We start from the raw sequence: 26,002 nt of genomic DNA, 5'->3' as shown, positions 1-26,002 counted from the left end.
TTCTACTAAGATTACAAAAAAGTTATTTTATTTTTATAGTTGAATTTGAACTGAAAAGAAGTGAGGTAAAGAGTGGTTTTTTAAAGGAAAACATACCAACTCAGATGGACCACGTTAATATTAGTCCTATTTCATTGGTTTATGAAAGCATAACTTTTATCGCATCGCCAATAAAGGGCAATAAAATGTGTTATAGTAATACGCTTTGTTTTAATGATGTGCAATAGGAAAATTGAAGCTTCACGCTTCGAAAAAAGATGCAAACTTTTACAAAGAAATAATGGAAGAAGCTCTTGGAAAGTTTAGGAACGTGGAAAAACAACCCTCTTAGAGATTGCACAAGGAGAGTTCCAGAAAAAAACAACGCAATAGAAACAAAACAGATGCATTCCGGATGAAAACGAAAGTTTATTTCACTTATTCAAACCTTAAATTGTAGAAAATGTCATTTTCTTAATTTGTAAGAAGTTACCAAACACTATAGTCACTTTCTCCAATAAGGTCCACGATTGTGTACAGTACAAGTGCATTTTCAATGTTTAATTCTATTTATGCATTTTCTGTGATGCCTAATGGTAGCTCGTAGCCCATAATTGGTTATAATGTGCAAATAATGTCAAAGTTTAAGACTGCTTTACAAAAATTAGTGTTGTCCATGACTTTTCATCATTTGTATCTAATTTAAGAGCTTGTTTCTATTCAAGTGACGCAAAAAAAACACTGTTTTTTGTGAAGTAATGCGAAAAAACGAAACTAGTAGCCATACGGTTTCTGTTTTGGGTTTTTTGTTTTTACAACATTGTTTATTAAAAATTCCTCTTTGAAAATGCAAAACCAAAAATCTACTAAGTTACCTCACCGAAGCGCCAATCGGTATTTTCTAAAGAAAAATTGTTGTTTCTATTCAAGTGACGCGAAGTGTAATTGTTGGTAGTACTAGATTATCGTTTAGTCAGCGGTTACATTTGACGATTTTTCTTTGTTATGTAATGAATTGGGAAGAAAAGGGAAAGCGTTTTCTATCTGCAGAATGGATGGAAACAAAGTTCAATTTACTTTTAAGTGTCAGTTTTTGTGTCATTTAACCCCATGTTACACTACAATGTTATCATTACAAACTACTCGTAACTTGAAGAATCCTTATTTATGTTTAATTAAATTCTCGTTCACAACACCATCGGTCAGTTCAATCATTTAAGTCATAAACAACATGTTTATTTGGCACAGAAAATTTTGACGAGACATTTCATACAAGATGTTCCAAATATTTATTACATGTCATATTCCTCGATGATGTATATATCAAAAAACGACTCAATTACTCGTCATCGAATTAGGGTATTTCTTTTGAGGTAAAACAGGAGCAAACAAAAATAACGAGCATGCGTATTACATATGTCTCGACATTTAGAGTTCGAGTGACGTGGATAGAGCTCGCATCTAAATCACACCGTGTATACCGACCAACATAGACATATCGACAAGTCGTCGGTTGTTGTCGACAATGAGGTGAAGGAGCTTCACTTTTGCTCTGTGCTGTGCAAAATTAAACTGTTTGAATTTTTTTTTTTTTTTTTGGTAAACAATACTTCTGGAAAATTATGTACACAGCAATACTACTCTAACGTACAAGTACATCCAATGCCAGAGGCTAAAAAGACTCTCATTCTTAAATCGGTCTTCAGTGAGATACAAAATACTCGCTGGAGTGGTATACCTGTAAACGTGTGAAAAGTGCTCCGTCCGTACTTTTTTGGTGCTGTGTTCCTTAAAATATATTTTTTGATTGTAAAGAAGAAACTAAGAAATAAAATTTTTTAAGTATTTCACCTACATTTTTATATTCATGATTTACCTACAAACTACTATGAATTGTATCTATGATTTGAGTTGAAAGAAGTATGTAGTATTTGATTCAAAATAATATGTCGCGGGGGCGTTTCCGGATTTGGGGTGCTTTATGGTGTTTCCTCCTGAGCTAAATAACCAGGTTTTCGCAAATATTAGATATGTACCTACGATATAATTAATTGTCCTTCTTTTGTCGTGGCTGTTTGATGTTTATGTGTGTTTCGAGGATAATAGTGATTTATACCTGCCATTCCACTTTGGTTTTTTTTTTATTTTAAATTAAAAGAAAATAACGATATTTTAACTATTGTGAATGAATATTTTATTGTTTGAAGATAAAAGGGTGTATTTTCCGGTTTGTAAAGTTTCCTAAAATTAAAAAGGAAATCTTAAGAAAATGCTAATTATTTTTTGAAGGATTGTAAAGTAACTTAAGGACTTAACTTAAAATTCTGCTATTGTGAATGAATTTTGTATTTTCAAGTGTTTTTTTGATACCTTAATTAATTTTATAAAAAAAAAATGTGTTATTTTGTTTAAAGAAAAAAAAAAATAAAATATACAAAAATCCCATTAATGATACATAAAATTTCTAAAAATATACAAAACAAAAAAATACCAATTTAATCAAAATCAACAGACGAACAAAAAAAAAGTAATTTAAAAAAAAATGATTGATTGGGTGTCGATTGTTCGCCATTCGAGGCGGCGTTTTTCTAATTACGTTGGTTCACGATCGCCAGTTCGCATCCGTAAACGTAGACGCGCACCTCCACCGCATGTCTTGAAAGAGAACCAATACAATTGTTGTTGTTCAAATGTAAGTTATAAATAAATATATACATTTGTACGCCGTACATAAAATATAAATAAAAATGCGAAATGTTTATTATTTCTTTTTTTTTCAATTCATTATATATTTTGTTTAAATTTCCATGCATAAATAAATTGTATGGAGATGGAGAAGAAATCATAATAATTCAAGGTGTGGTTATTTGGGTGGTGAATAGAAGAATTAGAATGTAGCCAATATTATTTGCATAATAATTATGAAGTTATTTTTAATTATTTATAGTTTATTTATGTTTATGTTTTAATGAGTGCAAATAAACATTACCTACTTTTTAATGCATTCAATTATAAAAGTTTGTTTATTATTTGAAATAATTCATGTTGCGGTATTTATGCGATTTCTGTTGAAATGTCGTTTTTAAGGTGTAAAATATATCGACCAATAAAAAACAACATTCGAAATTTAAACGCCCGGAATTGAAAACGAAAAAGAACACAAGAGACAAACCCGACTATCAAATTTGCTTCTATTACGCTTTACAGGTGTTAATGTAGCTTCTGTAAAGCTTTATAGAAGGGATATTCTTTGTTGGGACTGGAACCAAATGGGTAAACAAACAGCATTTATTTAACACTTTTCACTCACAGAAATTCACTTATTGGGTTCATACCATAATGAAAAAAATGTTTTACAATTATTATGAAAACTAGATGGTGCTAAGTACTAGTAACTTCAAACTTTCATCTCGGAAAATATAGATATCCGAAATCACATTTAACGAAATTTCAGTCGCTGCAACAACTTTTTTTTTATTTTGAAAGTATCAGTGCACGACACGGTACTCTGATTTCGTCAACAAAAAAATTGCATTATTCTCATACTTAAATGTGTCGCTAATACAGAAACAGGGTGGTGTTGGTGCATTGATACATTCAGTTAACTGTACTGTACAAAAAAAAATAAATACTTCCAAAAATGGATATCTACATGAAAAAATACATATCAAAGATAATTGGCTGTCTTTCCTCTCAGATTTCCTTGTTGGACAAGGTTCTTAAACCATACAGCAAAAAAAGAAAAAAAAAACGACAAATATGGGAGCTAACTTTGACACAAAAAAAGGGGATCAAATCCAATTAAAAAAATGCTTTCCAGTATTACGTGAAAGCTATCATAGGCAGATAAGAAATACTGTGGTGAAATCATCCATAGAACGTGTTTTTGATTCGTTATCTTTAGTCAACGAAATAAAACTTCAATTACTTGGCTTAGATTTATATGTATGCATTCACTTGTAAGAAAAACCTACTTAAATAACAAGTCAGCAGAAGGATTTATTACAACACCGACTAATTTAATCTAAGGGATGCGAGTTTCCACTAGTTTCCCTAATTTCGAAGAGCTTCTGGTCATTTGTTTTGTGTTTGTTTGTTGCTGTGTCGTTCATTGAAAGTGGATAAGCGTCCCTATCGTCCCCCATCAATGCATTATGGCGTTACAATGTATTAGATATAGAACAAAGTTGTCATATTATATATTCTCTAAGGATTGAAGTTTTAATTCTCACTTACAAGAAATTCCATGCGTGTTAAAATGTAGTAGTTTCACAGAATTAGAATGCACATTTAGCAGCTGAGTAAAATGCACATGTAGCAGCTGAGTAAATAATGACATTTTGATCATATGTCAAAATATAAATTTTGTACCCTGATCAAAATGTCAAAAAAGAAAAGGTGGCTTATTGAAAAAAAAAACGAAAAATAAAATGGCAAAATTCTGACAAAAATACTGGCAGTTAATACATTTATACAAATAAACTGCTACATTTCTCGAAATTTAAAATTTATCATCTGTCCGGAATTTATTTTTAATTTGCCAAATTGTCACTCAACTTTATATGTTCATTTGAAAGTTGAATGACAATTGAAATGAAAATTCAAATTACAAAAAATAAAGTAATTTTAGTTTATAAATAAAAATGTTTATTATCAATGTTTTTGTGTATTTTTGTAGTTTTTTTTGTATAAACAATAAATCCTATACACAGATTGTTGTTCTCTTAAGAGGACCAAAGAACCCGAAAGAGTAGTTAAGCTCTCACGTCTCATCTGGCAAATCTTATACTATTTTAATTATTTTTGTTTTAAAATAATGTACAAAATGATTTACCAATAACCAATTTGAAAGTTTTGACTGAATTGTTCACTGTGGTGTATGTGCAACATTTTTCTAAAACAATTTTTGTTGGTTAAAAAAAAATCTCATTTTTTAATCAAATAAACAAACCATTAGACGAAATTTTTGAATCTTATTTTGACTAAAAGCATAATAGGGTGGTCGGTATACTTTTCAATATAAGGGCACATTGATGAATGCACCAGATTGTTACAGTAAGCGGAACAAAACAAGTGAATTGGATTGGGTCGACCAATATCGTTACAAATGAATGCCAATCAAATGAAATCACAACAAAAACATACATAACTGTTAAAAAAGAGGCAAGTTCTACTATGTTGAAATCATGCTGGCACAAAAAGCAATGAGATATTTTTCGAATTTTCATATTCGATATGAATGTTAATGTCCTGCGTTATCTCAAAGACGTAGACTCCATTTGAGAGAATTCTACTATAACAATCCTAGTGATCTAGCAAATATATTCTATAACTCAGAAGTATGAAAAATGTAAGTAAAGGTCTTTACGAGATTATAGGCAGTGTAAATAAGGGTGGTGTAGTGCCAAAGTTGCTGGCCGAGCCCTTTGATATGTCATTAATAGCCGGGTTATATTTTCTCCGTGATTCAGATCAGATAATTTTATATACTTGCAGAACAACAAATTTTTTTTAACGCAATTAAATACAATGATCTGGATCACGGGAAAAATAAAACACGGCGAATAAGTTCAAACATTTATTACAAAAACACTTGTTCAGAAAAATGCGCAACGTACAGATTTTATTGTTTGCTATAAAAAATTTTAAATAAGAAAACTCTTAATCCAATTAACTTGACAATTAATTAAGATGATAAAGAAAAGAAATCAGTAAAAGTGACGTTTATCTTTCTTTTAATTTTGTATGTGCAAATTGATATATCAATTGATATATCGTCGGCACAACTCCAAAACCGCGAATCTGCATTTTTGGACACTTTGACTTTAATGTGTCATTTTACTTGTTATCGGTCCCTCTATTCACTGCGTCAATCCCAATCTTCCAGCTGTTGCCTAGAAGCCTAAAAAGTCATTTTTTGTTGCAGGAGTTTCCATAAGATTGCATGTGTTTCCAAAACTTTGAAGCCATTTTTTTCAAAACTACAATTTTGCAGATTCGTGGTTTTGGCTTTGTGCCGACAATATCGTATTTGCCATTGCACCAAAGGACACTGTACCCGTTTATGTACCTTCATGTATGTTAGATGGCGATGCATGGAAATAAGTCCCCATTAACTAAGTTCTCACGATGATAGACTTATTTCTCACGATTTTAACTAACTCTATTTTTGAATCCTCTGTTCCACTCACACGAATTCGTTGCATGAATAGGTTTTATTTTCATTTTAAATTGAAATTTATTTTAACCCGCCAGAAATGGGAATCAAGCCCCGGAGGTGTAATATGTACCTACTTTTGTATACAATTTATGGCGCATACAAATGTAGTTTTATATTCGCACTTGGAAAAAACCTGCATTTGATATAAAACTCATCGAGTGTTATTTTAATTTGTCTTGGAAATAAAGCCACATTTGAAATCTAGGGAGTTATTTCATGTCATTAGCTATGTTCCATTGGAGGTGGTAGTTTACTAGTGATTAGAAATCTAGTAAAACAACTACATATTCCCAACTAGCACAAAACAGCTTCTATAAATTGAGATCTCGCAGGTATACAGCTTGTATTGAGCTCTTGCTTCAGAACTTAATTGCTTATAGAATTTCGAACTTGTTTAACATTTTCTAATAAGTTGTTTAATAGTCTATTTAATAGACCCGAGCTCCAGAGCAAAAATAGAACAAATTCGTTCAAGACTTTTTATTGGCGATTATGATTCCTTGGCATACAAGAATACTCCACCCAAAAGTGCTACTAAATCCATTGGTGCATTTCTGAGAAAACGGCAACACTGGTCGGTTTTCAGTTTTTTTGATTTAACTCGAAAACCAAGCCTGACTTTGAAATGGTTCAAAGACACTTTTCATAGCAAATTAAATTTTCTGTCAAGTTAAGATGGTTAAAAATTTTTAAAAATTATTTTTGTCTAAAATTCTAACCTAAAATCAAAGAAAAAAAAGTTAAAAAATTGACAATTTTATTTTTTTTTACTAAATCAAGGGGCATTTTGTGTATGTAGCCGGGACGTCCAAACTTTGTACTAATGAAATAAAGTAGAGGTAAAATCCTTTGATAATATGCAATTTTTAATTTTTTTTGTCAAGAAACAACTTAAATGTACCTATTCAAAAATTAGCACTTTTTCTAAATTTTTGACTTTTTTAGTTAAAAGCAAGTTTTTAAAACTCGATAAAATCGTATTAATTGCTAACTTTTAGACTTTTAAAGTAAACATACTTCGAGGGATTGATTTAATATAAACTAAATATGACAAACAAAAAAATTTATTTGCATCCTTATGGCCTTTTGTGCAATTTTGTGTATGTGCATTTTTATAAATTCGGGTCGAATGGATGGACGGAGAGCCATTAGCTTTGGTCTATTGCATAGAAGAACATTTAATACCAACTCTTTTACTGTTTTCAATGGCCTGAAAAACAATTCTTGTAAAATCCGCGACCAACGAAAACTTTCTCTTGAAAAACGAAAAAAATACTCTAATGAGTTTGAAACAAAATAGCTCAGGGAAATTAGTAAATCAAATTGCACTTTTCGCGGGACAAATTTTTTTCATGGAACGTATTTAGGTGAATGTCCTTATCGTAAAAGTGAATTTTTTGGGATGATAAGATATCGGGAACAGCCGCCATCTTGGAAAAGAGGTCGGTGCCGTTTTTATTTTATAACTCCATTTTTACTCATTTAAACCAAATATGTCCGAGGGTAGACTTATTATCAATTAAATTATCTAAAAAATGATATACAAATGAATTCCGTGAGTTAGTTAAGTTCAATTTTATAGTCGGTCAAAGTCCGGGTTCTTCTCGCAAGGTTAAGACAATATGACATTTTTTCAAATATCTGAAGAACTTTTGATTTGTTTGGGATTTTCTTAAAGAATGAATTATAGCACTTTTAATTATCTATGAAATGAACCCTTTATTGTTTTTGTAACCATCACATTGTAGAGGCAACCAAACGTCGAAGTCATGATATACGATTTTTTAACTGAACATATTTGGGATTTCAATAGTTCAAATAAACAATCAAAAATTAAACACAATAGTCTCGAAAACATAACGGCTTACACACCTCATATCTTGAGTTATACTTATCGTAATGCTGAGATTGAGGTGTTCATGTTTAGGAAAAATGACAGGGCATCAGTTCTTATATTTAGAATTTTAAATAGTATCACTTGAGCTTATTCACATTAATTGGAAAATTCACTTCATTTAAAACCTCGAAAACCATATAAAGGTTAACATTAAAGATTTCAAACTTTGAATTCAATATTTAGACGAATATAGTTAAAAAACTGTTTACTTATATTTTGGTTATACCTCCACTTCAAAAATTTGCTCGGTCAAATAGAAGAAAACTTGTTATTTTCTCACTTTTGGATAGTAGAATGTGAACTTCGACGTTAGATGGCTTATACATTATGTTGGTTACAGTAACGATAAAGGGCTCATTTCATAGATAATTCAAAGTGCTATAATTCATACTTTAAGAAAATCCCCAACAAATCAAAAGTTCTTCAGATATTTGAAAAAATGTCATATTGTCTTAACCTTGCGAGAAGAACCCGGACTTTGACCGACTATAAAATTGAACTTAACTAACTCACGGAATTCATTTGTATATCATTTTTTAGATAATTTAATTGATAATAAGTCTACCCTCGGACATATTTGGTTTAAATGAGTAAAAATGGAGTTATAAAATAAAAACGGCACCGACCTCTTTTCCAAGATGGCGGCTGTTCCCGATATCTTATCATCCCAAAAAATTCACTTTTACGATAAGGACATTCACCTAAATACGTTCCATGAAAAAAATTTGTCCCGCGAAAAGTGCAATTTGATTTACTAATTTCCCTGAGCTATTTTGTTTCAAACTCATTAGAGTATTTTTTTCGTTTTTCAAGAGAAAGTTTTCGTTGGTCGCGGATTTTACAAGAATTGTTTTTCAGGCCATTGAAAACAGTAAAAGAGTTGGTATTAAATGTTCTTCTATGCAATAGACCAAAGCTAATGGCTCTCCGTCCATCCATTCGACCCGAATTTATAAAAATGCACATACACAAAATTGCACAAAAGGCCATAAGGATGCAAATAAATTTTTTTGTTTGTCATATTTAGTTTATATTAAATCAATCCCTCGAAGTATGTTTACTTTAAAAGTCTAAAAGTTAGCAATTAATACGATTTTATCGAGTTTTAAAAACTTGCTTTTAACTAAAAAAGTCAAAAATTTAGAAAAAGTGCTAATTTTTGAATAGGTACATTTAAGTTGTTTCTTGACAAAAAAAATTAAAAATTGCATATTATCAAAGGATTTTACCTCTACTTTATTTCATTAGTACAAAGTTTGGACGTCCCGGCTACATACACAAAATGCCCCTTGATTTAGTAAAAAAAAATAAAATTGTCAATTTTTTAACTTTTTTTTCTTTGATTTTAGGTTAGAATTTTAGACAAAAATAATTTTTAAAAATTTTTAACCATCTTAACTTGACAGAAAATTTAATTTGCTATGAAAAGTGTCTTTGAACCATTTCAAAGTCAGGCTTGGTTTTCGAGTTAAATCAAAAAAACTGAAAACCGACCAGTGTTGCCGTTTTCTCAGAAATGCACCAATGGATTTAGTAGCACTTTTGGGTGGAGTATTCTTGTATGCCAAGGAATCATAATCGCCAATAAAAACTCTTGAACGAATTTGTTCCATCCAAAAGGGTCTATTCAATAGACTATAAATACTGTTAAAGAAACTTAAACGAAAAAAAGATTCTTTTTGGAAAAGCCTGCTTAATAAATTTATAGAAGCTTTACAGAAATTACCAAGTTTAGTATTTGATTTTTGGTTTTGATATTGAATAATCTAGCTCGGACACTTTTTGGTTTTGACATTGAATAATTTAGCTCAGACATTTTTTTTGACATTTCTGCTATTTGAACTGATTAAGTTTTTGATTTCATTAATGAATATATTAGGATGGCCGAGTGGGTTGAGTGGCGGACTGCCACCAAGTAGGTACGAAGTTCGATTCCTGAGTGTGGTAAAAAAATTACATACTTTTAAAATTATTATCAATAGATATACTAAAAACTAATGGAAAAATATATATAATTTCAATAAAAACCAGTTAAAAAGAATTCTTTTTTGTTTTTGTAGTTGTTTTTTTAATTTCGATAAGACATGTATTATAGAGCTATACAAGCTCTTCCGAAGCTATCTGTCAAATCTCAAAGCTTCGGTAAAGCTTCGTTTAAAATCCTTATAGAGGGTCAAACTTGTATAACGTTCTCCTTTTTCCATGCCCAACAACCTTACTAAAGTTTAAAAGAAGCTGAAATGTAGCTTTTGTAATACCTTAACCGAAACTGAAATGTTAGTTGGGATTCCTATCTCCTCGAGTAGAAGATCATGTGTTAATTGTAGTACTACCCTACTAACAATTTTGCTTCTATAATCCTTTACAGAAGCAACAATTGCATCTGTAAAGTCTTATAAAACCAAAATTCTTTGTCGGGTAGATCTACTCATGAGTAAACTACCACCTTCAATGGAATGGGGCAATCATTGGAGGGTTCTTGCCTAAAGGCCCGGAATCAACAATAACATCATTAAAAAAATATTGTGAAATTGTTTGTAATATTTTGCAAACTTTCAAGTTTCCAATTTTCAGAAGTTGCCATCAAAATTTCTCTTAAAAATTATCATCCCCGTTTTTTTTTTTTTTTAATAAATTAACTCCATTGTCAATTTACTTTCAGCAAAATCAAAGATTCAAAGTCGAAGGCGAATCTGAGCTTCCAAAAACAGATGGACACTACCAACAATCATCTCCAGCCCAACCTCATTCACCCGAACCCACAGCCAATAATGTACAGCAGACACCACTAGAGTCGCATCATGCTGAGCAAGCTGTAAGTGCAGACATACCCCAAAATTGAGAATTGAGCATCCTTATTAGTATTAGATTGACCAAGCAAATAATTTCTTTTTTTTTTTTTGTAATATAAATAAATAAGTGTTGTTTTTTCTTTTTTTTTTTTTTTTTTTTGTTTTGTAGTTTTTTTTTTTTTTTTAAGTGGATTTCGCAAAAAAAAACATAAATATTTAACCCACTTTGCTAGTTTTACAATAATAATGCATGTTTGTTATATTTTTTTGTTTAATTTTTTATTTGAATGCTAAAATAATACCATAAACATTTTCAAATTTAAAAATAAACTACCGGATTAAGTTAACCGGAAACTGCATTTTTTTAAACGAAAATTGTTTAAATTAAACCGACACACACTAGTGCCATCTGGTTGTGGCTTTTAAATTGTATATACATAGCAGGAATACCAACTGCTAGCTAAAAAAAATTAAATTGCATTAAGATTTCGTATGACGTCATTAAGTAGCTTATCAATCTTTGTGTCATGCACATTAATCAAATTTTTGTTGCTAAACATTTGATAAGTTTAGCTGTGTTCATAAATCGTGTGTGATTTGGTTCTGTTTGAGTTTTATTTTTTTTTTTTTATGAGTGACATGGAAAAGCTATTTACTTCACATCTATGGTTCGCTGTCATTTTGTGATATTAATGATTTTTAAATGGATGGTAAGTACATGAATAGGTTTTATGTTGTTATTTTATGTTCTATTGAAATTCAAATATTACTTAAGAAACTACAAGGTAAAATATATCAAGAAGCAATATAAAGATAGTTAATGGTGACATGTTGCCGGTTCGTTGAATCTCATGAATGACAGATGAGACAATTTAAATTTTCTTCAAAGAAAGTATGTACTCTAACCTGCCAACAATCCTTTACACTTCGTTTGGTGTTTTCAATCAATCAAGATCAAGATTGAGTATAATGCACAAAGGAGATATCTTCTTTATCCTAGGGTAAAATGAAACGTATTCTTTAGAGATGAGCTAAGTCGTGATTTTTCAATCACAGGTATACCTGTGACTGTGATTTTTAATTCACGGTGATTCTAACCTGTGATTTTTAACCGTGATTTTAATTTTTTTTTATGAAAATCCCAAAAAAAAAAAAAAAAAAGTAGCATTTTTAACGTTTGTATTTTCGTACGATACTTACGTAGGAAGTACTATTGAAGCTCAAATACGAGTATATGTATTTGAAACAATGGAGCTGATTTTACAAGGAAAACTGGTTTTAGCAAACAGATCCGCGATTTACCAAAGCCATTAGTGATTATACTGGGGAAAACATTATTTTGTCTAGGCGACTCTTGATTTTACGGAAGAAATTTATTATTTTACGGCAAAAGTAACTTTTAAACCCCTTATTCTAATCAGGGCAACCTGCGATTTCACAGCAAATATTCGGGTGCAAACCGTGATTCTTCTAGAGCCATACGTTATTGTAAGGGGTTAACAAAACAATTATTTTACCGAACGTGCGTGAATTTCGGTAAAAACAATTCATGTTGCAAAAAATTGTTTTATCCAAAATCACAGGTTAAAAGTAATTTTTTAATGCATCTTCGTGAATTCCGGCTAAAATAATTCACTTTTACACTGTTGCAAATAGTTGTTTTGGCCAAAATAAAAGTCATTTTCAATGCATTTTCGAACTCTGCTCAAAATAATTCACCTATACACTTGACCTGTTGCAAAAGTTGTTTTGGGAAAAATCACAGGTTTGAAATAATTTCAAAGCATTTGTGAAGTGAATTCCTGTCAAACCAATTCACGTTTACAAAAGAACTATTGCAAAAGTTGTTTTGGGAAAAATCACAGGTTAAAAATAATTCCAAAGCATTTGTGAAGTGAATTCCTGTCAAACCAATTCACGTTTGCATAAGAACTATTGAAAAGTTGTTTTGGTAAAAATCACAGGTTATAATTTCCAATGCACTTGTGTAAATTCCGATAAAAACAGTTCACGTTTGCACAAGAACTGTTGCAAAAGTTATTTTTTCCAATCAAAGGTCAAAAGTAATTTTCAATGCATTTTCGTGAATTCCGATTTAAATAACTAACGTTTACATAAGAATTGGTGCAAAAATTATTTTGAACAAAATCACGGGTTTAAAAAAATCCTGAACATTTGCGTGAATTCCGGTCAAAACATTCACGTTCACAAAAGAACTATTGCAAAAGTTGTTTTGGGAAAATCACAGGTTAAAAATAATTCCAAAGCATTTGTGAAGTGAATTCACGTTTACACAAGAATAAGAACTGTTTAAAAGTTGTTTTGGGAAAAATCACAGGTTATAATTGCCAATGCACTTGTGTAAATTCCGGTAAAAACAATTCACGTTTACACGGTAACTGTTGCGAAAACGCATTGAAAATGACTTTTGACCTGTAATTTTGGAAAAAATAACTTTTTGCTACAGGTCAAGTGTAAACGTGAATTATTTTCCGCGGAATTCACGAAAACGCATTGAAAATGACTTTTGACCTGTGATTTTGAAAAAAATAACTTTTTGCTACAGGTCAAGTGTAAACGTGAAATATTTTCCGCGGAATTCACGAAAACGCATTGAAAATGACTTTTGACCTGTGATTTTGGAAAATATAACTTTTTGCTACAGGTCAAGTGTAAACGTGAATTATTTTCCGCGGAATTCACGAAAACGTATTAAAAATGACTTTTGACCTGTGATTTTGGAAAAAATAACTTTTTGCTACAGGTCAAGTGTAAACGTGAATTATTTTCCGCGGAATTCACGAAAACGCATTGAAAATGACTTTTGACCTGTGACATTTACTTTTGACAAACATTTTTGCCTCACTTCTAGAGTAAAGTGTAAACTTAAAACATAGAGATCTTTTTTATGATTGATCTATGAGATCACGCCATATCCTAAACGAACTTGTCGAAAATGACATTCGGGGTAAATGCTCTATTTGAGCGAAATGCGAACTGTAAAGTGAAAAGTAAATACCCAATTCACGGTTAAGGTAATCACAGGTTATTTGAGAACTGTTCACAGGTAGTGATTGTGATTTGTCAATCACAGGTTAAAAATCACAGGTCGTGATTTTTTGCTCATCTCTAGTATTCTTTCACACAACTGCAAGTGTATGAAAAACAATTACGTGATAGGTTATACTTCGTACACAGCGATTGGGATTAAGGCATATGCGTTAACAATCACATCGTAGTTTTCACTTGAATATGCATTTAAATACGTAAATTTAATTTTGTTGGGAATTTTACTTTGACTTCTCCTTTTAAATCCCTCCCTATTTTCCTGAAGCTCGCACTGTGTTTAACATATTAAGGGTATTTAACTCCCTTTAGTGCGCGTTAATTATAAAAAAAAAAAAAAAATATGTCAGGATGGTCGAGCGGTCTAATAGCCTTTTCACACAAAACCAAAACCAGATTTTCGCGAAGAAAGTCTATAACCGCATCGAAAACACAAGTTTTCGCATGCATTTTTGTTAAGCTACAGGTTTTCGTAAAACACAGGTTTTCGATAAAACCACTTAAAACCTCTTTATTTCGGTGTACTAAGAAACATTTTGGGTGTACTAAGACTATCTTTGTCCTTCACTTTCTTCAATAGAAAGAAACAAGAATAGATTTTCAGACGAAGGAGAAGAACTTTGACGTATGGAAGAAAAGGCCTTCAAATTAAAAGAAAGAAATAATTTATTTCAAAACATTTAATTTAACGCTTTATTGAGTGTTCTTTTTGTACATTTTAAATAAGAAATAATTTAATATCATTGAAATGGGTATGTTTTTAACTATTTTTGTTATCATTTTGGAGATGTGTGTGCGGTAGCAGAAGCAAACTAATTATAGTTTCAAACGAAAACCCTGAAAATATCAGGTGTGAATACTTTTTATAATATAATAATATTAACTATATGCCTGTAAGACCCAAGGTCTATTAAAATGAGAAATTATTTAACCTCGAAAAAAAAATTATTATTTCTTCAGGGAAATTTTTTGAAATCCTGAGGGAAATTTTATAAACTCCGCTGAAACTCTTAAATAAATTTTATCTCGACTAAATTTTTGTGTCAATTTTGTATGGGTGCTAAAATTAAGCTCTAGTTGCCTTTTAATTTTCACCTGGACGACTAGCCTCCAATCCACAGAGGGTTCTGTGCTTTGAAAGATATTTTAGATATGCACAAAATACGGTTAAAAATGTTCGTGCTTACAATTTTTCTAATAAAAGCATTTACTATTTTTATTCATATGGACCTCAATTTCATAATTAATTTAAATTAAAATTTTTTATTTCCGGCAAAATATAATATACTAGAAAAAAATTCCCTCGGTGTATTAACACTTTTATGCTTGTTGGCAATACAAAAACACCTGTATGCATGTGTATACAAAAGTAAACGCCCGAAATGTTGCACAACATTTCCAATATTTTTCTTGAAGATACAAATACATACTAAATTGCATTTTGTTTGTTTTTTTTCCGGCAGAACTGCCAGCTCTAAATTTTCCTCTCAGATTAATGTCGTTTTCGATTGGCAGTCCGGAAGCATCCGGAATCATTCAGAAGTCTTCTGAAAGTGTTTTATTGGCATAAAAATGACAGCTAGAACGCTTCTCAGAAGAGAAATTCTCTTCTCGATTTAAAATCAGAAGCACAAATACATGAACAATAAAATGTCAACAAAAAAAAAACTCAATCATTCTTTTTTTGTTGTCATTGAAAAATGTATTGTTTTCTAAAATTAAAATTATTTAGAAAATAAAATGGGTACCTTAATGCAATGAAATGTTTTTTTTCCATTTTCTTCTTCATCGTCGTCTCCAAATTTAAAATTTTGTATTATTTTTTTGTTTGGAAAAAAAAATTAAATCAATATTTGACATTTTGAAATTTGAAATTTCACAAACACAGAAAAAAAAACAGAATTGAGTGGAAGTGACTTGACCTGTTCCATTCGATTTCAGAATGAGTGAATTCTTGAGTGAAACCAATCGAAAACGACATAAGTTATTTTTTTTTATAATTTCTATCATTTCATATATTTGATGACGATCGTATCAAAAAATGTCGTTTATACCATTGAAGGTACATTCTAAATAAACTTGAATACTATTCCTTTTCTGTACAATAATGTTTCCATAAATAACAATTCAAACCAACTAAAATTTCCTCAACAAATTTCTTTCAAAATGGCAATACCAATGCAATGGAATGCAATATCATTGGAAACAAATAAAGAGTCGAGTTGTCAATTTTCATTGGAAATTGGAAGAGATCAAATAAAAAAAAAGAAAAGAGAAACAAACTGAACGAATTTCCATTTCCATTGATAAAACAACAGCCCTATTCTGCTATCCATCGGGGGGAAAAATCGCTAAATATTCACTAATTACCATTCTGCTATTCATCGGGGGGAATCCAAACTCACGTCGGTAATATCGGTAATGTTGTTCAGTATTCCACTAATCACGTGAATGAACTTGCTCCATACATTTGCAATCCGCATAAAAAATGTTGCGGATCTGTCACTTTTGGTTGTAAAAATACATTCACCATCGTTGAAATTAAGCAAAATGCCACTTTTCATAAATTTTTAATTATTTCTTAACATTTGATCGGCTGTTTTTATTTTTTCTATGCAAATAAACACAAACAAAAAATTTTTTTTTCCTTTCAATCTACTTCGTCGCCATTTTTTTTTTAATTTGACGTTCACCTGGACGTCAAATTGAGGGATGATAATGCAGTTTACCCGATGGATAGCAGAATGGCAAGGTAGAGTTAAAGTGAACCGAATGTGTGAATCGGATCTGAGATTCACGGGAACAGCAGAATAGGGCTGCAAGTGTGAGAGAGTGAGCAAGCGAGTAAACGAACGAACGTAACAAGTTGCGCGGCTCTACACAAAACTTCTTCTTCGAAAAAAATAAAAAAACATCTCTATTACTTTTGTTACGTTAACAAAAAATATTTAACAAAACATAAATTACTCCTCAAATTAAATGAAAAAATTATATAATCGCTATAATTGAGTGTGAGAAATGTAAAATTAAAAAATTTTCATTTTCGCCGATCATCGATAAATTTAGAAGAAACTGGAAATGAAATGAAATAAAAAAATTTCGAGTATCGCGCGTCGTTATATTCAAGTTCATCATCATTTCCAGTAAAAATGTTGCCGTAGGCTTTCGTGTTCGTCGTGTTGCTTCTTTCCCTTGGAATGACAATTTATTCCAATTCATTCCCTTGAAATTCCACAGTCGAGTTGTCAGGAAATTTTTGTTCGAAACGAATTTTTTCACTGGAATTCTTGTCGGCGGCAGCGCTCCTCTTTTTTTTTTTTTCTATTTTGTTTTTATCAATTAAAATTAATAAAATTAAATATGTAGTAAATTGATTATTTTTTGGTGCTGTTTTATTGTTTAAATTCATCTACTACCCAGGTTGGTTGTGATGGTTGCTAAGTAACAACACGAAAAAAAAAAGTCATCGACAAAAGCAAAATCAAGACAAAACCAAACGAAAGAAAAGAGAAAGAAAGAATTTTGTCGTGTGAAAGTTCTTCTCTAGCGCTAGTTGCTGCTGCTAGCTACTTTGACTGCATTCCATTCATATTGCATCTATTTTCGTTTTTTTTTTCTTGCTTCTTCGTTTGTAGTTTTTTTTTTTTTCGATTAATTTGGTGCATATTTTTGTTGTTTGACCAAAAATAATATCAAATCAAGTGTGTTTTCCTTCCTTCGTCCGTCCAAATGGCACAAATTTAAATAAATAAAAGAAACAAGTGAATTATGTAGAAACAACGACCTCGAAATGTCTCGATGACCTATTACTTGTATCAGAGTGTTTTTCTTGTTAGTTCGTTGTCGTCGTTTTGTCTTTAATCAGAGCGAAGAAGTCGCTCTTTTACTATCGATATCGCGAAGCTTTGTGGTAAACAAAAAAAATTGGGAATAAGTTGAATTAATTACCTAGTTTTGGGCAGGAATTTCCTTCTCAATTCTTACCAACAACAACTCCAAATCCAGTCTACTAAAGTGCGAGTGGCCTTTCCTATTTCTTGTTCTTCGTTTCGCGTTTTTTTTTTTTTTTGTTTGTTTTATTTTTTGAATACAAAAAAGTGTATTTGTCATTGTAGTTGTTGTAATTTTTGTGTAAAAAAAAAAATAAAGAAAAGTTACTTTCCTACCAACTCAACACCCACTCAAAAAAAAAAAAGCTTACAAAAAATGACAACACGTAAAAAGAAACGTCAACAGGATAGCGGAGGTGGATTCATCAAGAAGGTTTCATCTCTCTTTAATTTGGATTCGGTAATTTTTTTTTTTTTGTTCTTTTTTATTTGATTTTATTTCTCCTTTTTAGATCTATATTTAATTAGGTACCTATTTCAAATTAATTATTATCTAATAGACACAGGCACGGAGAAGAAGTCAATCTTCTCTTTTTCCTTGTTTTCCTTGAGAGAAGAGTAGTTTCCATTTCTTTTATTTATATTTGCACAAAATAATAATAAATTTAGCAGCACTCTTCTAGAGCTAGTATAGTGCTCGAATCCAGTGGCGTAGAAAGTTTTTCGCTATGTGGGGATGTTCGCACATTTTTTTTTTTTTAATTTTAATAATTCTGTTTAAGTGGCTTTGTTTTAGAGACTTTTCTGTTTAATTTTTTGTTTGTTTATTTGAATTTTCCAAAATATAGCCGATATAGTTAGTTAAGGGGTAATATCTAGTTGTAAGTGCAAAAAAACCTTTTTTGTGGATTTTTTGTGAAGAAAAAGGAAAAAATAATAGAAACAACAATTTATACTAAATGAAAACTTTTATAACTCCACTAATGTGAGGTTTTGAACCAAGAAATTTTTATATATATAAGCTCTTTAATTGTGCAACAAAATGGTGTAATAGTTTTATGTTAACAGCTTTTGGTTTACTTTTGCCAAAACAAAATCTTTAAAAATTGTTATTTCCGCTGGAAAAAATAATAGAAACAAGTGTTTTATTTGATTTCGAGAAATACTTCAATTTTTTTTTATTCTAAACAGGCCATAATTAACTTTTTTTTAAGATTTTTAATGTGGTTAAGATAACCAATAACGAAATTTTCAAAAATAGGCCGCGGATTACATTCTTCTATTGTCGTACGCGAAGTTGTAAAAAAATTTAAAAAAACGAAGGCATAACCATGGATGAAATAGCGCAGGTAAAGGACTGCTCCAAGAAAAAAGTTTTTATAGCCTTATATTTGTGCCCAAAAGCGAAAACTAGAGGTTTCTGCGAAAAAATCTTTACGCTTTTAAAAAACATTAACTCTTCTTTCCTTAAAATATCCATTTTCTTCATTAATTAATATGAAAAAAGTGTTAAATGCACCTGTAAAATGTCAGAAAATTCGATTGAATGAAACCATTCTTCAAAGAAATCGACGAAAGGTACCATTCCTAAGCAAATAAAAAAAAAAAAAAACACCTTGGTCGTTTTAACTGGATGGTCTTTTGGTCCAATGAAACCAAGGTGAACTTGTTTAGACCCGACAAAAAATTTTATGAAGGCCAAAGAACACAGAATTCAATCTTAAGTACTTTTAAAAGACAGTCAAATACGGAAAAGGTTTTCTAATTTTCTGCGTATGCTTTTCTTCATCTGGAGTTTGGCCAATCTTTTGTATAAAAGAAAAAATGTTTGCTATCCATTACTTCTGAATTCTGGACAATGTAATATTGCCATTCGCCGATGAGGCCAATTTTATGGGAGTTTCTGCAGTACAATGACCTCAAGCACTCCTCAACAACGGGAAAAAATGGTTTCGCAACAAAAAACTTAGTTTTATGGAGTGGACATCCTCAGTCACCTGGCTTTTACCCTATGAAACACCTATGGAGAGTTCTTAAGCAATAGATTGGTGACACTAGGTCTAAGAACAAGCAAGAAATATACAAAATGCTATATACTCTATCACTGTGTGAAATTGGTATTTTCTATAGGACTATGTTGTGAGAGGATTTAAAAAGGAAGGTACAACAACAAAGTATTAAAAGAATAATAGCATTTTTTATAGAAAATCATTCTTTTTTTACCAAAAAGTATAAAAACTCAACTTTGTTTCTATTATTTTTTCCAGCTCAAATGCGCTGATAATTTTATCTTTGATTTTTTCCATGGTTTTAATGGTTTTAAAAAGAAGATTTAAAGCTGTATTTTTATAAAATGTTATGTTAAGTAATTGCACATATTTCAATTTTAACTTTGCATGTAAATACACAACAAAATTCAGAAAGATTTTACAGAGCACGTTGTTTCTATTATTTTTTCCACCACTGTATCCATATAGCAAATTTAATGTTTTAAAAGAATTCGCTGTGTATTTACAAAAATATTGGGTTCCGTTATTTTTGTAGTAGATCTCCTAGACGACCTCCAAAAAAAAGGTGTCTGGCGGTGAGCAAAATTTCTCCGAAACGGCTGGAGTAATCGACTTGAAATGTTTACACAATTTTCTTAGATACTTTTGTCAAGTAATGAACGAAGGAAAAAGGTTTTTTTACAATAATTCGATTTTTTAAGTCACTTTAAAGTGTAAATTTTCGTGAAAAACGACAATTTTTTTCTTTTGGAAGCCGCCATTTTGTCAAAAATCAAAATTTTGACTATTCCTTCGTTCATTACCTGCATTCATCTATCCTGAAAATGAATCTTTTGGTTTTTTAAAATTTTAAGTGACTTGGATCAGAGATATCTTGCTCACCGCCAGACACCAACGGAACCCAATATTTTTTTAAATACACAGCGAATTCTTTTAATACATTAAATTTGCTTTATGGATATGTATTCTTTAGGCTTACATAGTTAAATGCCTCTTCACAAAAAATCCACAAAAAAGAAGTTGTTTTTTGCACTTACAACTAGATATAACCCCTTAAATAAGCTTATATCTTGAGTTCTATTGCCCGCATCGTCAATACTGATGTCTTCAGGCTTAGGGAAAAAGAATATGAAATAGTGTGAATTTAGACTACTTACCTAGGTAAGTTGAATTGGAAAACTGACGATTTTAAACCTCATGAAAACAATATAAAACCGCGATTTAAAGCTGCTGTCTTTATTAGAATAACTAAGGCTAAGGCTATAAAACTGCATACTCACATTTTGGGTACATACCTCCACCCCCAAAATTTGCTGAGATCCATAGGTAGCTTGGGCAAAGTCTAAATTCACTCTTTGAAACTCACGACTAATTGGCAACGAAAGTTGGTAAACCATACTTATAACCTTTAAGCTAATCAAGAACTCAAAATCCATAGTTTATTTTAAGTTCTTGCGTCACTTTTTAATGTTCTTATTATTTCAAGTGTCTCGAACACAAACGGAAATAGCTCCTGAAAATCTTCAACTACTTGATATTTATGTATTTATTTAACAGAACTAAATTTCTTGTTATTCAATTACATTTCTAACATACATAGGTATGAAAAGATACCTATTAATTAATTAATTGCAAATGAAAAAATGTTGATTTAAATTTACAAGAATTACGGCCGATTTCTTCACAGATTCTTAGCGCGAATACTGGTCCTAGTCCTAAAGTTAGTACTCAAATCGGTATCAATTCATTTCTTCACTCAAGTACTAAGCCTTAGAACTGTCAATTTAGGACCGAGTACTAGTTAGGACTCGGTATTTGTTAGGACCTCAAAATCGGTAGTCTATCGGTTAGTAGATACTTGAATTAAATCAATGGATTTCATATTTTTCAAGCGATATTGCAGTTTAATAAGGAAGAAAAATTCTAAAAAAAGAGAATAATTTTTATTATTTTTTCTTTAAAGTTAGTGGAATTTGTGAATTTTAATTCAATTTGAAAATTTAATATATTGCAAAATTGTTTAATTAGGTACTTCGGTGTTGTGTCGACTGATAAGTGCATTTTTAGTGATTTTCATATTTTGAAGTTATTTTTTTAATTTACCAAGAAACACGAGAATTGGGTTTTTGGACCAAACCCACAGCATATTTTGGGTGTATTTTTACAAACGTCTTTAAATTGTGCTTATGATATGTACAAGCCATGCAGTAGAGGCGATTTGCAAGACACACGCTTCTGGCAACGAAAAGACACCACCTCGGGCTCGGCTAATTTGGAGAATCATATAACAAATTAAAATATCTATGGGAATTTCCATACTATAAACTTCGGAGATTTTAACTCCGAAGTTTCTATCGAATCAAAATTCCCCTGGAGATTCACAATGGGGGCCAATTATGCAATAAAAACATACATAATAATATCAAATCACCAAATACCGCGTTTTTAACAGCATTTCTTTTATTCACAATGAAAAATATTTTTTATTCATTAAATTATTATGGTTTATGGTGGTCCGTCCTTCTGCCTTTTTTGCAGGCTTTCGTGTCTGCATTAATAGTATTGAATGATCCTTCCCCATAATTCTAAGGACCTCATTGTGAACTTAGATCAGGATCTATAAATGTGAAGAAATGCTCAGGTACTAACTTTTCGTTAAGACCGAGTACCAGAGCTAGTACCTGGTCTACCTAGACTGGTTACTAGGGTGGCTTAGGACTTATGTGAAGAAATTGGCCGTTAGTTATTGTTTATCAAACAAATTGTTATACTTAATATTGGAGATATTAAATAATTTAAACATTTTATTTAATGGAGAGAATTGTTCATAATTGGTACGATATAGCTTGAGATAAATATACTGTCCGGTAGGATAGGGTAAGTCAATAAGTCTGTTCTCGTAAGGTGGTAGATCATAAGGATTATTCCAACGTAGTTGTACCTGTTCAAGCCTATTTTTATGGCACTCATAGTATGGTGACCAAACTTGACAGGCATATTCTAAAATGGGCCAAAAAAAAGATATAAACAGCTGTTTTGTAACGTAAGGGTCGGAAAATTGTTTTGACTCTCTCTTTATCCAACCAAGAATAGAATTGGCTTTATTCGTAATGGAGTTAATATGCTAAATAAATTCGAGTTTACGATCAAATGGCACACCAAGAACAGATATATCATTTTCACGAGATATTAATGTATAGTTAAACATATATTTAAACGAAATAAAAGACAACTTTCTTGTAAAACACATAGTTTTACATTTATCGACGTTAAGGCTTGGCCACACCGAAGGGTACATGCGGTACGGGTAATTGTATGAACAAAATTCCAAACTGGAACATCAAAATTCAGCTGTGTTAATTTTGTCATACAATTACCCGTACCGCTACCGCATATACCGTCCAGTGTGGTCTAGCCTTTAAGAAACAAACAGTTACGTGTACACCAGTTAAAAAAAAACGAATTAAGGTCACATTGAAGTTCTTCACAATCACGAGAATTGGAAATAGTTTTGAAGATTGTCACACCGTTATCGTAAATTAGACACTTGGAGTATTTTAAAACATATACTCGAATATTTTGAGATCCATTGCGTCAGATTCAATCTTTTTTGTGGAGTCTCTTCGCTTTCGCTTATTGTTTTTTGATTTTGTTTTTTGCCAAAGTAATAATTTCTTTCAGATGAAGTTGACTTTGTTTTTTTCCCCGTGGAATGTAGGTATAAAATGTACAATTGACAATGCCTCTAGGAATCCTGTGAGTAGGTACTAATTAGACTTAATGCACGTAGGTACTAAATAAGTTTCTTTAACTTATTTGTTCATGACTGCTTATGTTGAAAAATTATAGATCCCAATGGGGGGGATATGTCCCCCTGCTACCCCCTATCTACCACTGCCCCAATCCATCCCATTTTCAACTACAAAATTTTGTTGTTGGATTGGTTGGATTCTTTAAAAATAGATTTTGTTTTTGTTTTATTTTACTTTTCTTGACAAAACAAACAAAAAACTAAAATACGAATTTAACTTCAGTTTAATTTTTTTTTCCTGTATTCATCTTCTGTACACCGACCGTATGTTTGCTATTTTTACATCTTCGATGAGAGAAATTATTAAAAAAAAATAATTTTTTTCTCTCAAATTTATGAGGAAAAATAGAGGGAGGATGACTGACATTGGCACGATGAAGAAAGGAAATTTGTTTTGACTTTTTTTTTTTTTTGCAATAATATGATGATGACTTGAACATTTGACAAGGTCTTCTGTATTCATCATTTTTATTTAAATGTTATTAGGCGTGTTTTTTTGGCAAAGCTATCCGCAGTAGGATTACCCAAATATCAACACTGGACAAAATTTAACATGCACGCACCAAGAGAAAGGAAAATGTAAACTTATACACTTTGTCAAAATTCTATCCGCAGCTTGCTTTAGCTTTTATTCCTACCTGCAGCTGCGTGTTGTTTTTGTAATACATGTAAATGCTAACTGCGTATACGGATAGCAATGCCAAAAAACACAGTTTTTATCACATTCTCTTTACGAATAATTGATAACTAACAGAATTATTAGTTCAAAGATGGGCAATTTCTCTGCCGCAAGGCAATGATCTATATACACCCACCGAAATAATTATAAAGGCAGCCAATTTTTTCGCTTTTAAACCATATAAAGGATATTTAATTTTTACTCCTTGCACGAATAAGATGACAAGTACATACTGGATTGTTTGCCACCCTTTATTTTTATTTAATTCGTTAAACTTAATTTTAAAAATTATTTTTTGAATTTCTGGTGCGAAATAATTATAAAGGCACAGCTGATTTTCACATTAAAAGTGTGGTTTAGCGAGATCAAATGTAACCAAAAGTAAGCAAAACAGTTGGAAAATATATTTAACCCATTATGAACATTTAATAAGTAAAATTGTTCGGTTATTTTTAAATAAGGCGTGAAAAAACCTTGAAGCAGGCAGAAATGGGCAAAATTAAGGCTTACCATGAAAATTGATTGTCCAACCGCGAAAAATCTGGAGGAGTAGAAAGGTCCGATTGTGTAATTGATAATTTAATTTACAAAGATGACAAGTATGGTTACCTAAAACGATCAGGAAAGAAGCCTTTGGTCGAAGAGAGAGCCAAAAGTGACAAAAATGAAGTAATTTTCGTGAGAATTTGATAACAAGAGAAGTTTTCGTGAAAATAAACTTGGTAGTGGAAGTACGACAAGTGCAGCAAATAATTAAGTCGGACTTAAGCCATTCCTACGAAAGAAAATGTGGAAAATCGGTGCTCTTATCAAGGCATAAACTTTCCCACCTTCGCCTCGGTGAAAAGTATACATTCTGGGATGAAAAATTGAAAAACTTTTAAGTTCACCATCTAGGCTATCCAAATTGAACTTTTTCTCATTGGTGAACTTAAAAGTTTTTCAATTTTTCATCCCAGAATGTATACTTTTCACCGAGGCGAAGGTGGGAAAGTTTATGCCTTGATAAGAGCACCGATTTTCCACATTTTCTTTCGTAGGAATGGCTTAAGTCCGACTTAATTATTTGCTGCACTTGTCGTACTTCCACTACCAAGTTTATTTTCACGAAAACTTCTCTTGTTATCAAATTCTCACGAAAATTACTTCATTTTTGTCACTTTTGGCTCTCTCTTCGACCAAAGGCTTCTTTCCTGATCGTTTTAGGTAACCATACTTGTCATCTTTGTAAATTAAATTATCAATTACACAATCGGACCTTTCTACTCCTCCAGATTTTTCGCGGTTGGACAATCAATTTTCATGGTAAGCCTTAATTTTGCCCATTTCTGCCTGCTTCAAGGTTTTTTCACGCCTTATTTAAAAATAACCGAACAATTTTACTTATTAAATGTTCATAATGGGTTAAATATATTTTCCAACTGTTTTGCTTACTTTTGGTTACATTTGATCTCGCTAAACCACACTTTTAATGTGAAAATCAGCTGTGCCTTTATAATTATTTCGCACCAGAAATTCAAAAAATAATTTTTAAAATTAAGTTTAACGAATTAAATAAAAATAGAGGGTGGCAAACAATCCAGTATGTACTTGTCATCTTATTCGTGCAAAGAGTAAAAATGAAATATCCTTTATATGGTTTAAAAGCGAAAAAAATCGACTGCCTTTATAATTATTTCGGTGGGTGTATAACCCCTCCTATGGAACTTGGTAGCAAAT

At 31.2% G+C, this 26,002-nt stretch overlaps 1 protein-coding gene across 14 annotated transcripts in view; it reads left to right on the top strand.

The window, feature by feature from the left end:
* LOC129911728 (disks large 1 tumor suppressor protein) overlaps window positions 1-26,002 on the top strand; it is a 146,173-nt gene that overhangs the window by 56,865 nt on the left and 63,306 nt on the right. For 13 of the 14 annotated variants that reach the window (XM_055989615.1, XM_055989614.1, XM_055989608.1 and 10 more), the window contains one exon: window positions 10,759-10,911. In XM_055989615.1, coding sequence (XP_055845590.1) covers window positions 10,759-10,911 — 153 coding nt within the window. Of the gene's footprint in view, window positions 1-2,476; window positions 2,672-10,758; window positions 10,912-26,002 lie in introns of those variants that run through there. The other variant, XM_055989617.1, reaches the window with a different exon arrangement.

Source organism: Episyrphus balteatus, chromosome 2, assembly GCF_945859705.1.
Source record: "Episyrphus balteatus chromosome 2, idEpiBalt1.1, whole genome shotgun sequence".
Classification (NCBI taxonomy): domain Eukaryota; kingdom Metazoa; phylum Arthropoda; class Insecta; order Diptera; family Syrphidae; genus Episyrphus; species Episyrphus balteatus.
Note: the sequence above shows the minus strand (reverse complement) of the source record. Positions and strands in the feature narration are given on the sequence as shown.